Consider the following 15,352-nt stretch of genomic DNA (forward strand, 5'->3'; position numbering starts at 1 on the left):
GTCTTTCAGACTACCTTATTTAATACGTTAAATTAGTTATTTGTACCAGTTGTTTGTGTCCTTTATGATGTCACTAAAACAGTAAGTTTCCTGTTTGGAATGATTTTGAATTTTGCTTGACTGCCAGGCAGGCAGACAGACTAAAAAATTACCTCACTCCTCTGTGTGCACGTGTAGCAGCATCATTTTGCCTTTCATGTTATAATATGTAAATATGTTTCAGCTCGAGTTTATCAAAGGTTTTGTAGTACCCGGTGCAACCGGAAGTGAGATGAGTGGGTTTACTTGGTTGCGGTTGGAAAAAAGGATCGACACGGATTCCGAACACCTCATATTTTCCTTCCACGCTAATCATGCGCACTCAAGATGAGACGCCGCACAATTTGCCAAATTCAAAACCAAAGTACTGCGGAGCTGCAGGATCATATTTCGATCCATGCTCTACATTGTTCAAAATAGAAAATTCGATTGAAAAAAGTAGTTCCTCGATCATAGACCGACGTCTGCAGACAGATGCACAAGAGAGTGAACCTATTGCTTAAGCCTGCTTTGTGCTGTGCATTCATGTCATAGGTTTTCATTATTCCAGGTGGGTGCATTTTGCTGTAAGATTAAGTTTGAACCGATATGTCTTGCAACACTGGGGATAGTTATGGTGGATTAAAATTTGTTTCTTCCTTGCTGTGGTCAATGCAGCATTAATTTTCAGCAGTTTTCAAACACACTTAACCTGAAACACACATGTAGCCCCAAACCTGAAATGGACATCCTCCATCCTTAATTGTTGGCTTCAAGAAAGAGACTTTATTTGTTTCAGTTTTTCATAATCTCACATATTGACTTCGATTCGATCCAGAAAACTGCGACGTTGATTCGTCTGTCATAGTCCAATTTGAGTGATCCAGTGCATATTTTAGCCTTTTTGTCTTGTTCCCCTTTCTTAACAGAGGTTTTCTTACTGCAACACATCCTTTAAATCCTGGTTTCAAAAAAGTGACCTTTGTACTGTTTATTGATGGACCACGACGTCTGAGCCTTCTGCCAGTTCTGTAGTAACATCTATCTGGTGGAACTCCCAAAATCCTAACTCACTGTTCTCCTCCACTCATTAATTCATTCCTCTTTCCTTTCCGCCTGTTCAACCAACTTTCTCAGTCTCTTAAGATTTCAGAATTCCCCTCCAAGGTTTCAAGACAGCTGTTCCCAAGATGGCCAGGCGGCTCTTAACCGATGAAACCCTTTACCATTCCCCTCCATGGTCTCATTTGCCTTCAGGTGTCTCCATTCAATGCCGATGTGGGTTTGCTGGGTGATGTTTAAACATTTCTCCATTAACTATGTGAGTTTGCTGGGTGATGTTAAAACATTTCTCTATTAACTAACAATGTGGGTTTGCTGGGTGATGTTAAAACATTTCTCCATTAACTAACTGTGTGGGTTTGCTGGGTGATGTTCAAACATTTCTCCATTAACTAATGATGTGGGTTTGCTGGGTTATGTTTAAACATTTCTCCATAAACTAACAATGTGGGTTTGCTGGGTGATGTTCAAACATTTCTCCATTAACTAACTGTGTGGGTTTGCTGGGTGATGTTCAAACATTTCTCCATTAACTAACGATGTGGGTTTGCTGGGTGATGCTTCAACATTTCTCCATTAACAAACTGTGTGGGTTTGCTGGGTGATGTTCAAACATTTCTCCATTAACTAACGATGTGGGTTTGCTGGGTGATGTTCAAACATTTCTCCATTAACTAACTGTGTGGGTTTGCTGGGTGATGTTTAAACATTTCTCCATAAACTAACGATGTGGGTTTGCTGGGTGATGTTTCAACATTTCTCCATTAACAACTATGTAGGTTTGCTGGGTGATGTTTAAACATTTCTCCATAAACTAACGATGTGGGTTTGCTTGGTGATGTTTAAACATTTCTCCATTAACTAACGGTGTGGGTTTGCTGGGTGATGTTCAAACATTTCTCCATTAACTAACTGTGTGGGTTTGCTGGGTGATGTTCAAACATTTCTCCATTAACTAACGATGTGGGTTTGCTGGGTGATGTTCAAACATTTCTCCATTAACTAACTGTGTGGGTTTGCTGGGTGATGTTTAAACATTTCTCCATAAACTAACGATGTGGGTTTGCTGGGTGATGTTTCAACATTTCTCCATTAACTAACTATGTGGGTTTGCTGGGTGATGTTTAAACATTTCTCCATAAACTAACGATGTGGGTTTGCTTGGTGATGTTTAAACATTTCTCCATTAACTAACGATGTGGGTTTGCTGGGTGATGTTCAAACATTTCTCCATTAACTAACTGTGTGGGTTTGCTGGATGATGTTCAAACATTTCTCCATTAACTAACTGTGTGGGTTTGCTGGGTGATGTTCAAACATTTCTCCATTAACTAACTGTATGGGTTTGCTGGGTGATGTTAAAACATTTCTCCATTAACTAACTGTGTGGGTTTGCTGGGTGATGTTAAAACATTTCTCCATTAACTAACGATGTGGGTTTGCTGGGTGATGTTAAAACATTTCTCCATTAACTAACGATGTGGGTTTGCTGGGTGATGTTTAAACATTTCTCCATAAACTAACGATGTGGGTTTGCTGGGTGATGTTTAAACATTTCTCCATTAACTAACTGTGTGGGTTTGCTGGGTGATGTTTAAACATTTCTCCATTAACTAATGATGTGGGTTTGCTGGGTGATATTAAAACATTTCTCCATAAACTAACGATGTGGGTTTGCTGGGTGATGTTTAAACATTTCTCCATAAACTAACGATGTGGGTTTGCTTGGTGATGTTCAAACATTTCTCCATTAACTAACTGTGTGGGTTTGCTGGATGATGTTCAAACATTTCTCCATTAACTAACTGTGTGGGTTTGCTGGGTGATGTTCAAACATTTCTCCATTAACTAACTGTATGGGTTTGCTGGGTGATGTTAAAACATTTCTCCATTAACTAACTGTGTGGGTTTGCTGGGTGATGTTAAAACATTTCTCCATTAACTAACGATGTGGGTTTGCTGGGTGATGTTAAAACATTTCTCCATTAACTAACGATGTGGGTTTGCTGGGTGATGTTTAAACATTTTTCCATAAACTAACGATGTGGGTTTGCTGGGTGATGTTTAAACATTTCTCCATTAACTAACTATGTGGGTTTGCTGGGTGATGTTTAAACATTTCTCCATTAACTAACGATGTGGGTTTGCTGGGTGATGTTTAAATATTTTTCCATAAACTAACGATGTGGGTTTGCTGGGTGATGTTTAAACATTTCTCCATTAACTAACTATGTGGGTTTGCTGGGTGATGTTTAAACATTTCTCCATTAACTAACTATGTGGGTTTGCTGGGTGATGTTCAAACATTTCTCCATTAACTAACGATGTGGGTTTGCTGGGTGATGTTAAAACATTTCTCCATTAACTAACTATGTGGGTTTGCTGGGTGATGTTTAAACATTTCTCCATTAACTAACGATGTGGGTTTGCTGGGTGATGTTTAAACATTTCTCCATTAACTAATGATGTGGGTTTGCTGGGTGATGTTTAAACATTTCTCCATTAACTAACGATGTAGGTTTGCTGGGTGATGTTTAAATATTTCTCCATTAACTAACTATGTGGGTTTGCTGGGTGATGTTTGAACATTTCTCCATTAACTAACGATGTGGGTTTGCTGGGTGATGTTTAAACATTTCTCCATTAACTGACGATGTGGGTTTGCTGGGTGATGTTTAAACATTTCTCCATTAACTAACGATGTGGGTTTGCTGGGTGATGTTTAAACATTTCTCCATTAACTAATGATGTGGGTTTGCTGGGTGATGTTTAAACATTTCTCCATTAACTCACGATGTAGGTTTGCTGGGTGATGTTTAAATATTTCTCCATTAACTAACTATGTGGGTTTGCTGGGTGATGTTTGAACATTTCTCCATTAACTAACGATGTGGGTTTGCTGGGTGATGTTTAAACATTTCTCCATTAACTGACGATGTGGGTTTGCTGGGTGATGTTTAAACATTTCTCCATTAACTAACGATGTGGGTTTGCTGGGTGATGTTTAAACATTTCTCCATTAACTGACGATGTGGGTTTGCTGGGTGATGTTTAAACATTTCTCCATTAACTAACGATGTGGGTTTGCTGGGTGATGTTTAAACATTTCTCCATTAACTAACGATGTGGGTTTGCTGGGTGATGTTTAAACATTTTTCCATAAACTAACGATGTGGGTTTGCTGGGTGATGTTTAAACATTTCTCCATTAACTAACTATGTGGGTTTGCTGGGTGATGTTTAAACATTTCTCCATTAACTAACTATGTGGGTTTGCTGGGTGATGTTCAAACATTTCTCCATTAACTAACGATGTGGGTTTGCTGGGTGATGTTAAAACATTTCTCCATTAACTAACTATGTGGGTTTGCTGGGTGATGTTTAAACATTTCTCCATTAACTAACGATGTGGGTTTGCTGGGTGATGTTTAAACATTTCTCCATTAACTAATGATGTGGGTTTGCTGGGTGATGTTTAAACATTTCTCCATTAACTAACGATGTAAGTTTGCTGGGTGATGTTTAAATATTTCTCCATTAACTAACTATGTGGGTTTGCTGGGTGATGTTTGAACATTTCTCCATTAACTAACGATGTGGGTTTGCTGGGTGATGTTTAAACATTTCTCCATTAACTGACGATGTGGGTTTGCTGGGTGATGTTTAAACATTTCTCCATTAACTAACGATGTGGGTTTGCTGGGTGATGTTTAAACATTTCACCATTAACTAACTATGTGGGTTTGCTGGGTGATGTTTAAATATTTCTCCATTAACTAACTATGTGGGTTTGCTGGGTGATGTTTGAACATTTCTCCATTAACTAATGATGTGGGTTTGCTGGGTGATATTAAAACATTTCTCCATTAACTAACTATGTGGGTTTGCTGGGTGATGTTCAAACATTTCTCCATGAACTAACTATGTGAGTTTGCTGGGTGATGTTCAAACATTTCTCCATTAACTAACTGTGTGGGTTTGCTGGGTGATGTTTAAACATTTCTCCATTAACTACCTATGTGAGTTTGCTGGGTGATGTTCAAACATTTCTCCATTAACTAACTGTGTGGGTTTGCTGGGTGATGTTCAAACCTTTCTCCATGAACTAGCTATGTGGGTTTGCTGGGTGATGTTCAAACATTTCTCCATTAACTAACAATGTGGGTTTGCTGGGTGATGTTAAAACATTTCTCCATTGACTAACGATGTGGGTCTGCTGGGTTATGTTTAAACATTTCACCATAAACTAACAATGTGGGTTTGCTGGGTGATGTTCAAACATTTCTCCATAAACTAACAATGTGGGTTTGCTGGGTGATGTTCAAACATTTCTCCATTAACTGACTGTGTGGGTTTGCTGGGTGATGTTCAAACATTTCTCCATTAACTAACTGTGTGGGTTTGCTGGGTGATGTTCAAACATTTCTCCATAAACTAACGATGTGGGTTTGCTAGGTTATGTTTAAACATTTCTCCATTAACTAACTATGTGGGTTTGCTGGGTGATGTTCAAACATTTCTCCATTAACTAACGATGTGGGTTTGCTGGGTTATGTTTAAGCATTTCTCCATTAACTAACTATGTGGGTTTGCTGGGTTATGTTTTAACATTTCTCCATAAACTAACGATATGGGTTTGCTGGGTGATGTTTAAACATTTCTCCATTAACTAACTATGTGGGTTTGCTGGGTGATGTTTAAATATTTCTCCATTAACTAACTATGTGGGTTTGCTGGGTGATGTTTGAACATTTCTCCATTAACTAATGATGTGGGTTTGCTGGGTGATATTAAAACATTTCTCCATTAACTAACTATGTGGGTTTGCTGGGTGATGTTCAAACATTTCTCCATTAACTAACTGTGTGGGTTTGCTGGGTGATGTTTGAACATTTCTCCATTAACTACCTATGTGAGTTTGCTGGGTGATGTTCAAACATTTCTCCATTAACTAACAATGTGGGTTTGCTGGGTGATGTTAAAACATTTCTCCATTGACCAACGATGTGGGTTTGCTGGGTGATGTTCAAACATTTCTCCATTAACTAACTGTGTGGGTTTGCTGGGTGATGTTCAAACATTTCTCCATTAACTAACTGTGTGGGTTTGCTGGGTGATGTTCAAACATTTCTCCATAAACTAACAATGTGGGTTTGCTGGGTGATGTTCAAACATTTCTCCATTAACTAACTGTGTGGGTTTGCTGGGTGATGTTCAAACATTTCTCCATTAACTAACTGTGTGGGTTTGCTGGGTGATGTTCAAACATTTCTCCATTAACTAACTGTGTGGGTTTGCTGGGTGATGTTCAAACATTTCTCCATTAACTAACTGTGTGGGTTTGCTGGGTGATGTTTAAACATTTCTCCATAAACTAACGATGTGGGTTTGCTGGGTGATGTTTAAACATTTCTCCATAAACTAACGATGTGGGTTTGCTTGGTGATGTTTAAACATTTCTCCATTAACTAACTATGTGGGTTTGCTGGGTGATGTTCAAACATTTCTCCATTAACTAACTGTGTGGGTTTGCTGGGTGATGTTCAAACATTTCTCCATTAACTAACTGTGTGGGTTTGCTGGGTGATGTTAAAACATTTCTCCATTAACTAACTGTGTGGGTTTGCTGGGTGATATTAAAACATTTCTCCATTAACTAACGATGTGGGTTTGCTGGGTGATGTTTAAACATTTCTCCAATAACTAACTGTGTGGGTTTGCTGGGTGATATTAAAACATTTCTCCATTAACTAACGATGTGGGTTTGCTGGGTGATATTAAAACATTTCTCCATTAACTAACTGTGTGGGTTTGCTGGGTGATGTTTCAACATTTCTCCATAAACTAACGATGTGGGTTTGCTGGGTGATGTTTAAACATTTCTCCATTAACTAACTATGTGGGTTTGCTGGGTGATGTTCAAACATTTCTCCATTAAGTAACGGTGTGGGTTTGCTGGGTGATGTTAAAACATTTCTCCATTAACTAACTATGTGGGTTTGCTGGGTGATGTTTAAACATTTCTCCATTAACTAACGATGTGGGTTTGCTGGGTGATGTTTAAACATTTCTCCATTAACTAATGATGTGGGTTTGCTGGGTGATGTTTAAACATTTCTCCATTAACTAACGATGTGGGTTTGCTGGGTGATGTTTAAACATTTCTCCATTAACTAACGATGTGGGTTTGCTGGGTGATGTTTAAATATTTCTCCATTAACTAACTATGTGGGTTTGCTGGGTGATGTTTGAACATTTCTCCATTTACTAACGATGTGGGTTTGCTGGGTGATGTTTAAACATTTCTCCATTAACTAACGATGTGGGTTTGCTGGGTGATGTTTAAACATTTCTCCATTAACTAACGATGTGGGTTTGCTGGGTGATGTTTAAATATTTCTCCATTAACTAACGATGTGGGTTTGCTGGGTGATGTTTAAACATTTCTCCATTAACTAACGATGTGGGTTTGCTGGGTGATGTTTAAACATTTCTCCATTAACTAACTGTGTGGGTTTGCTGGGTGATGTTTAAACATTTCTCCATTAACTAACTGTGTGGGTTTGCTGGGTGATATTAAAACATTTCTCCATTAACTAACTGTGTGGGTTTGCTGGGTGATGTTAAAACATTTCTCCATTAACTAACGATGTGGGTTTGCTGGGTGATGTTTAAACATTTCTCCATAAACTAACGATGTGGGTTTGCTGGGTGATGTTTAAACATTTCTCCATTAACTAACAATGTGGGTTTGCTGGGTGATGTTCAAACATTTCTTCATAAACTAACTATGTGGGTTTGCTGGGTGATGTTTAAACATTTCTCCATTAACTAACTATGTGGGTTTGCTGGGTGATGTTCAAACATTTCTCCATTAACTAACTATGTGGGTTTGCTGGGTGATGTTCAAACATTTCTCCATTAACTAACTATGTGGGTTTGCTGGGTGATGTTTAAACATTTCTCCATTAACTAACTGTGTGGGTTTGTTGAAGGAGATGGCAGAGAAAACACAATAACTTCGGAAGGAAAGTGCAAATACTTGGGGAGCGGTAATGAGGGTGGAAACGGTCATGAGTATGGATGGAGAGGACCTCAGGAGGAGATCCAACTGTCACCCAACAACATCTTTGGAGCCATAACCTGTTCGCCTTTTTGATCAGGCAGTGAAAAGTATGAAACGCCTTCAAGACAGGTCTTCATTTTTCCCTCCACATCTTCAAGAAAGCCATTCACCACTATCTCAGATCATCCCTCATCTGAAACTATGATCTTTCTTCCCCTGTTAACCTTCCCCCCACCTTCAAGCCCAACTGTTTCCAAATCTTCAGGTTTTCTTTCCTGTAAGTTTGCTTCTGTATTCATCCTGTCCACCCTGTGTACCTCATTCCTCCCCACATCACTTATATGTCCAAGTATCCCTATATTTTGCAATTCATCCCTGCCATTGGTGTTTCCTCCCTCTCTTTCAACTGTTCCTTTTGTTCTGATGAATCCTGATCTGTTCTGTGTTCTAACTCTTCCAGGGGTCTTGACTTTGTATACAAAACCCCCAAAAACCACATTTGTTTCTTCAGTTTAACAGAGGCATTAGAAGAGCCCAATAAATATGTCCTCCAGCCTCAGGTGCAGTGAAGCTGGCTTTCTGTTTGTAGGGGATCACTGCACCATTCCATGCTCTCCAGATTCCTGCACCGACTTACGGCTGAAATTGCATTTTCCATTTCCACAATCTTTGGAAAACGAAGTATCTCAACTTTCCAATTTGAACAGTCAATTCCTCGATATCTTAGTCATTCATGGCAGCAGATCAAGTTCATCCTTATCCAATATCTCCCCTTTCGTCCCTGTTCCTCCTCCTGGACCGCGATGCATACAGTATTTGATTCTTCACTTTTGCTTTGCGGTTGATGTGCTTTATTATTTTGCGGAGACAGCAGTGGAGAACACGGATTTTGTGCACCATTGCCTTTGTTCGTGCCATCATCCTATGTCCTACAATTCTTGTTAATCTTTCAATACAAATACAGAATGGGACAACTTAAATGTAAATATGGTACCATTGGGTGATCCTTACACCACATACATCTGAGTAGCTCAATTGGAGGGGGCGTCAAAAGTAAAGGAATTGTGGTGAAGGATGGGGAGGAAGGAAGGTGAAGGATGGAAATACTGTTGAATGCAGAGAATGAATGGGATGGCAACATAGAGAGTAACCCAGTTTTAGGACCGGCAGAGAAGATAACCGAGAAGGAAGTTGAGGAAGCGATAAAAGCAATGAAAAGTAGAAAAGTGGGAGGGCCGACGGGAGTTGTGGGAGATATGTTGAAGGCAGCAGGAAGTTGGGGTGTGAAGAGAATAACAGAGATCTGCAATCTGGTGGTGAAAGAAGGCTACATTCCAGTGGGGATTGGGAACTGAGTACCCTCGTCCCTCTATACAAGGGGAAAGGTGACCCTCTGGACTGTGGCTCGTATCGAGCGATAAAGTTATTGGAGCATGGAATGAAGGTATTGGAAAGGAGGATAAGGAAGAAAGTGAAGATCGACGAAATGCAGTTTGGATTTATGCCAGGAAGAGGCACGACAGACGCGCTTTTTATTGTGATGCAGTTGCAGGAGAAGTATATGGAGAAGAGGAAGAAGTTGTTTCTTGGGTTTATTGATCTGGAGAAAGCATTCGATAGGGTTCCACGTGAAGTAGTGACATGGGCATTGAGGAAGTTAGGAGTGGAGGAATGGTTGATCAGAGTAGTGATGGCAATGTACAAAAGAGCGCGCACAGCTGTAAGGACGAAGGATGGGAACAGTGGTGAGTTTGAGGTGAAGGTGGGAGTGCATCAGGGGTCGGTACGAAGTCCACTACTATTTGTAGCTGTGATGGAGGTGCTGGCTCAGAATGTAAAGGAGGGTTTACCGTGGGAGTTGTTGTATGCAGAAGATCTGGTGTAGATTGCAGAAAGTATGGATGGACTGAAGGAGAAGATGAACAAGTGGAAGGAATGTATGGAGACAAAAGGTCTGAACGTGAATATCGGAAAAACAAAGGTGATGGCAAGTGGTAAAGCATGTGGTGAGGTGGAAAGAACTGGGAAGTGGCCATGTGCTGTGTGCAGGAAGGGTGTCGGAGTGAATTCCATTCAATGTACAATGTGCGCTGAGTGGGTTCATCAAAAATGTAGTGGTGTGAGAGGGTCATTAACCAGTGTGGCAGCTACATTCAAATGTAAGGTGTGCACAGAGGGAGCTGCAGATGGAGGAAATGTTGAGTTGGATCTTGGAGACGGCGTGAAGCTGGAAGGTGTGAAAACATTTTGCTACCTCGGAGACATGCTGAATGGAGAATGTGGGTCAGACTCGCCAACGGTTGCTCGAGTGACATGTGCATCGAAGAAGTTTTGGGAACTGAGTGGCGTGCTGATGAGGAGGGGAGTGTCGTTGAAGCTGAAGGGAAAGGTGTATGCTGCATGTGTGAGAAGTGTTATGATTTATGGGAGCGAGACATGGGTAATGAACGTAGAGCAGCAATGAAGGCTGGAAAGGGTGGAAATGCGAATGGTTCGATGGATGTGCAGAGTATCGTTGAGAGAGAGGAAGACAAATGATGAATTGCGAAAGATGATGGGAATAGAGCCTGTGATTGATGCTGTGAAGAGAAACAGGTTGAGATGGTTTGGTCATGTGTTGAGGAAGGATGAAAGTGACTGGTTGAGAAGAGTGATGTAAATGAATGTAGAAGGAAGTAGAGGATGGGGAAGACCGAGAAAGACTTGGCTAAAGATGGTCGAAGAAGAAATGCGGGCAAGGGGGTTAACAAGGGGAGATGCAGAAAATAGGGCAAAATGGAGAACATTGTCATGGGGACCGCAAGGCTAACCCCCGCTCTTGCAGGGAAAATGGCCTTAAAATGCCTGTTGTTGTTGTTGTTGATGGGGAGGAAGGAAGGGTGATGTATTACATGCAGTGACAATTTATTGAATACAAGAGAATATAAAGCCAAAGGCAATCCAGATTTCAATAATTTTCAATTACGTGCAATCAATAATTCACAATGAATGTCAGAATTGCCATATCCACAGTGATCGATGAAATAAAGGAGAAACGCTGGTTCCTAGTTCTCAACTGCCGTGCACGATTTGAAATAAACACGATTTGAAATTCACCCTCGAGATGTCCGAAAAGCAACCATGAAATCAGTCGTTTCAGGTGATCAAAGAGCCACCGGATTACAAAAGTTAGGAAAACTGCAGCATCATCAAGCATGGAAAAACACTGACCGAGGCTTTGAAGCTTCTGCCTGATCCGTCTGAAGCTTGGCTCCACCCTCAACCTCCATGGTGCAATAAACAATGCGGTTAGGTGCCAACGACTTCAATCCTTGAACCTCCATGATGACAAGCTGTTGGCAGGAAGGACAGAAGACTTATTAGAGACAGTGCCGACGGCTCTTATGCGGTGGCCTTCTCAAGGTTTCGGATTTGTGTTACGTTCGTTGTTGTGTGAACGAAGAATTCACAAGCAAAAAAAAAAAGAAGATAATTTATCGTTTTCAGTATTCGTCTATACACCATGGCAAGCTGGTAGTACGTCCACCACAAAGCTATGGGAGTTTTGATGCCCTTTTATTATATTTTTTGGGGGATACAGAGTCGAGGCTCGTGGAAGAGCTCGAACAGAACAGAGCAGAATGCAACGTATCAAAAGGAACAGCAGAAAGGGAAAGGGGGAATGCCAACAGCAGAGCCGAGGGAGAAAATATGAGGAGACAGACAAACAAAGGATGCGGGTAACGATGAGGGGTAGGGAGAACGCAAGCCTACCAAGCCCCCCAAGATGGACACAAAAGCAAAGTTTGGTGGGCAGGGGGAATGGTTTAATGTGAACAAAATATCATGGTTTTGGATGGGGGGTGACCTGAGATGGTAGTGAACAGCTGTCTTGAAAACCTGGAGGGACGAATGAGATTGAAGAGATTGTGGAGGAAATAATGATCAATTATGTGCAATAAAATGGCAATAAATTGGGAAAAAAAATTGTGTCACCTTCGATTAGATTAAAGTCGTTTGAAATAATAGAAATATTTCAAGTCGTTCATTCCCTCAGGCAAAGAAGGCATATATGAACAAAAACACATCAGAGAACTAGAACAGCACTCGGTAGAGCGCAAACCTCCACCAGGTTGAACAGGTTACGTTTTGTATCCCACTCATAGGTCGGATCTGGATTCGGACCTGAACCAAAATCGAATCAGCTTGTTCTTGTCACCTAACCAACTCATTCACCTAGTTTTGTCATAGGTCGTCCACAACTTTTTGAAATATCCTGCTATACATCGTTTTTAGCCTCATCACTCAATGGCAAAAAATCACTTCGAAATTTATCAGATCCGCATATTCACCAAAAATCTAATCGATTCGTCTTTGTCACACACCCAACCTGTGCACCAAATTTCAACCGAATCCGTCCACAACTTTTTGATATATCCTGCTCACAGACAGACAGACAAACAGACAGACAAACAGACAGGGGTGAAAACATAACCTTCGTCCACCTTAGGTGTCGGAAGTAATAAAAAGATTGTTCTTGTGGGGCAGTGGGGCAGAGGACATGCGAAGAGAGAGTGTTTTGGAGGATGTCTAGTTGTGGTCATATCACTAGAGCAGTGATGGGATAAGGCCGAAGGTTGGCAAACAGCGGATCATCGGACTTCAGAAGCCGAGTAACAATTGGTTAGGTAATAATAGTGAGATGGGTCCGGTACCCTGTGGTAATGCAAGGCTTGGAGTATATTCCCAGTTAGATGGCAATTAGTTGTTGGAAAATCTTTACTCCCAGTAATGACCCCGCAGAAATGCCACAACATTGTTTATTTTAATTCCAATCGGCCGCTGACCGTCCAGTTCAATATACGGCCTGGCCTCAATGTCCAAACTGGCATTGGCTCCATGCTTTATCACCTGCTCTTGGGCAGCCCCAAAGAGATGGAAGTTTGGTGTTCAATTCACCCGACATTGTTGTGGAAATAACAAGCCCTCTTCAATACAAGCCTTCATTTATGGCCTGCGCTCTCGGAACACACAGACCTGCACCTAAACTTAAGCCGCCGTGTATCCGGCATCCATTACACAGGAAATTTTGTGCCCCAATCAATACAGTGCATCATCCCGTAATCCTCATATTTACCCCAGAACAGCAATTAGGAACACAAACGATGAAATTCCATCTCGTCCAAGCAGATTAACGTACACATTGCACACAACTGCCTTTTATATTCGCTATTTTGTTGCCACTGTGATTTCATCTTTTTCGACACTTCTTTCTCACTTGTTTCTCATCAAGGCTCATCGGTGGTTAGATGTGGATTGCCAATTTGCTATAATTTAGTCTCCTTATGATCAATCTCCTCATTTATATGCATTGATTAATGCTGAGGTTCCAATTGACATTTTTATCTGAATGTATGCGAGATGCAATCAATATTACAAACAAGAAAGAGCAATCAGAGATTGCAAACCCTCGCCAGGATGTGTTTTCGGTGGTTTTTAAGGCTTTTGTGTTAAAACAAATATGGCGGCCGAATCACGTGACCGATGACGTCATCATTATTCTTTTTCTCCACCAATTTATCCCTAGATTATGCTCAAAAAATTTCATCTTGATCGGATAAAGTTTTGTACTTGTTGAATTATGACGTCATAATGGAGGCACCTATGACATCATCATTAACAGATGTTATTCCACATGGAGTTCTTTACAATGAGCCATGTCTCAATTTTTTCTATGCAGCGCTTTCAGAGATATAGAGGTGCAAATGTTTTCAGTTTTTCCAAGATGGCGGCCGAACCACGTGACCGATGACGTCATCATAATTTTTTTTTCCTCCACCAATTTATGCCTACATGACGCTCAAGAAATTTCATCTTGATCGGATGAAGTTTTGTAGTTGTCGAATTATGACGTCATAATGGAGGAACCTGACATGATTATTAAAATATTTTATTCCCCATGGGGAGTTCTTTACAATGAGCCATGTCTCAATTTTTTTCTATTCAGCACTTTCGGAGATATAGAGGTGCGAAGTTATTCGGTTTTTCCAAGATGGCGGCCGAACCACATGACATGACCTCATAATTATCATTAAATAAATATACAGGTGGAGTTGCACCGATGTTGAAAATTTCCTGTCAATCAGACCAACGGTTGCAGAGAAAATCATATTTATTCTGTGCGGACAAACAAACAGACAGACAAACGGACTCAAATGCAATACCCTCTCCGCAGGCAAGGGTAACAACCCACATTCAGTCATTCCACACCGACTGGCAATTGCTGACTGGCAACCTTCAAGCCCCGTCTTACCTCCAGATTGAAGTTGAGCGTAACGTCAGACTTGGAAAGGGAACTCTCCGTCTCTTCCCCACCCAGGTCCATGAAGGCAGAGTTCTGTATGCGGTGGAGACGAGACAAGCGCGAGGACTCGGGCGCACCCCGTGCTACCGGCTGGCTCTCCAAATTTCCCATCAGTTGGTTGACAGAGGTCTTCATCTCCTCTATGAACATTCCTTCCATTTCTCGCTGGACGAATTTCGGAAAACGACGTTCCTGTAGGCGACAACACAAATATCTGGTTTGTCGGAACGTTTTCTCCCATTTTCGATTTCAGTGTCTCTTTTGTGAAATTTCATGGAAGCAAGTAAAAATAAAATAAATAATTAAAGGGAAAGGTAAAATTGCCGAATTTAACATCAACACAAAGCCAGGATTTTCAAAAAGCAAATAATCGTGATGACGCCTTCGCCCTTCATAAATATCCTTGAATCGTTTGCTTTGTCCTAACTCACCGTTAATCCATCGCACAGGAACTCACCTCAAAAAAAACAACACTCCCACCTCTGGAACAAACTCCCTCACTCTCTTCAATCCCACTCCTCCCTCCAGGTCTTTAAAACAGCTGTTCACCACCATCTCTTATCTTCCCCCATCCAAAACCTTGTTCTTTTCTACCCCCGCTAAAAAAAAATTGGGGTTTTTTTTTTTTTTTTCAAACACAACATCGAGAATCGTGTAAGAGCTAACATTAATGACAAAAAAAACAAACAGACACATACGACAAAATAAAGGGAGCGGGAGACAAGATGGGGAGAGAGGGGGAAGCACACAAGTACAACATTTGAAAGCAGGGACATGGGGAGATCTGTGGGAGGGAGAGGGCTTGGGGGGAGGAGGCATGGGAAGGGGAGTGGGGGGTGGGAGAGGTAAAAAAAAACAAAAAAA

General features: G+C 41.0%; 1 protein-coding gene across 1 annotated transcript in view; it reads right to left on the reverse strand.

The window, feature by feature from the left end:
• CADPS (calcium dependent secretion activator) overlaps window positions 1-15,352 on the reverse strand; it is a 434,176-nt gene that overhangs the window by 318,543 nt on the left and 100,281 nt on the right. Inside the window, exons 6-7 of the mRNA XM_078776828.1 lie at window positions 14,438-14,680; window positions 11,356-11,477 (exon numbers count right to left, since the gene is read on the reverse strand). Coding sequence (XP_078632954.1) covers window positions 11,356-11,477; window positions 14,438-14,680 — 365 coding nt within the window. The remainder of the gene's footprint in view (window positions 1-11,355; window positions 11,478-14,437; window positions 14,681-15,352) is intronic.

The sequence above is a fragment of the Myxine glutinosa genome, chromosome 4, assembly GCF_964187855.1.
Source record: "Myxine glutinosa chromosome 4, kmMyxGlut1.1, whole genome shotgun sequence".
NCBI lineage: Eukaryota > Metazoa > Chordata > Myxini > Myxiniformes > Myxinidae > Myxine > Myxine glutinosa.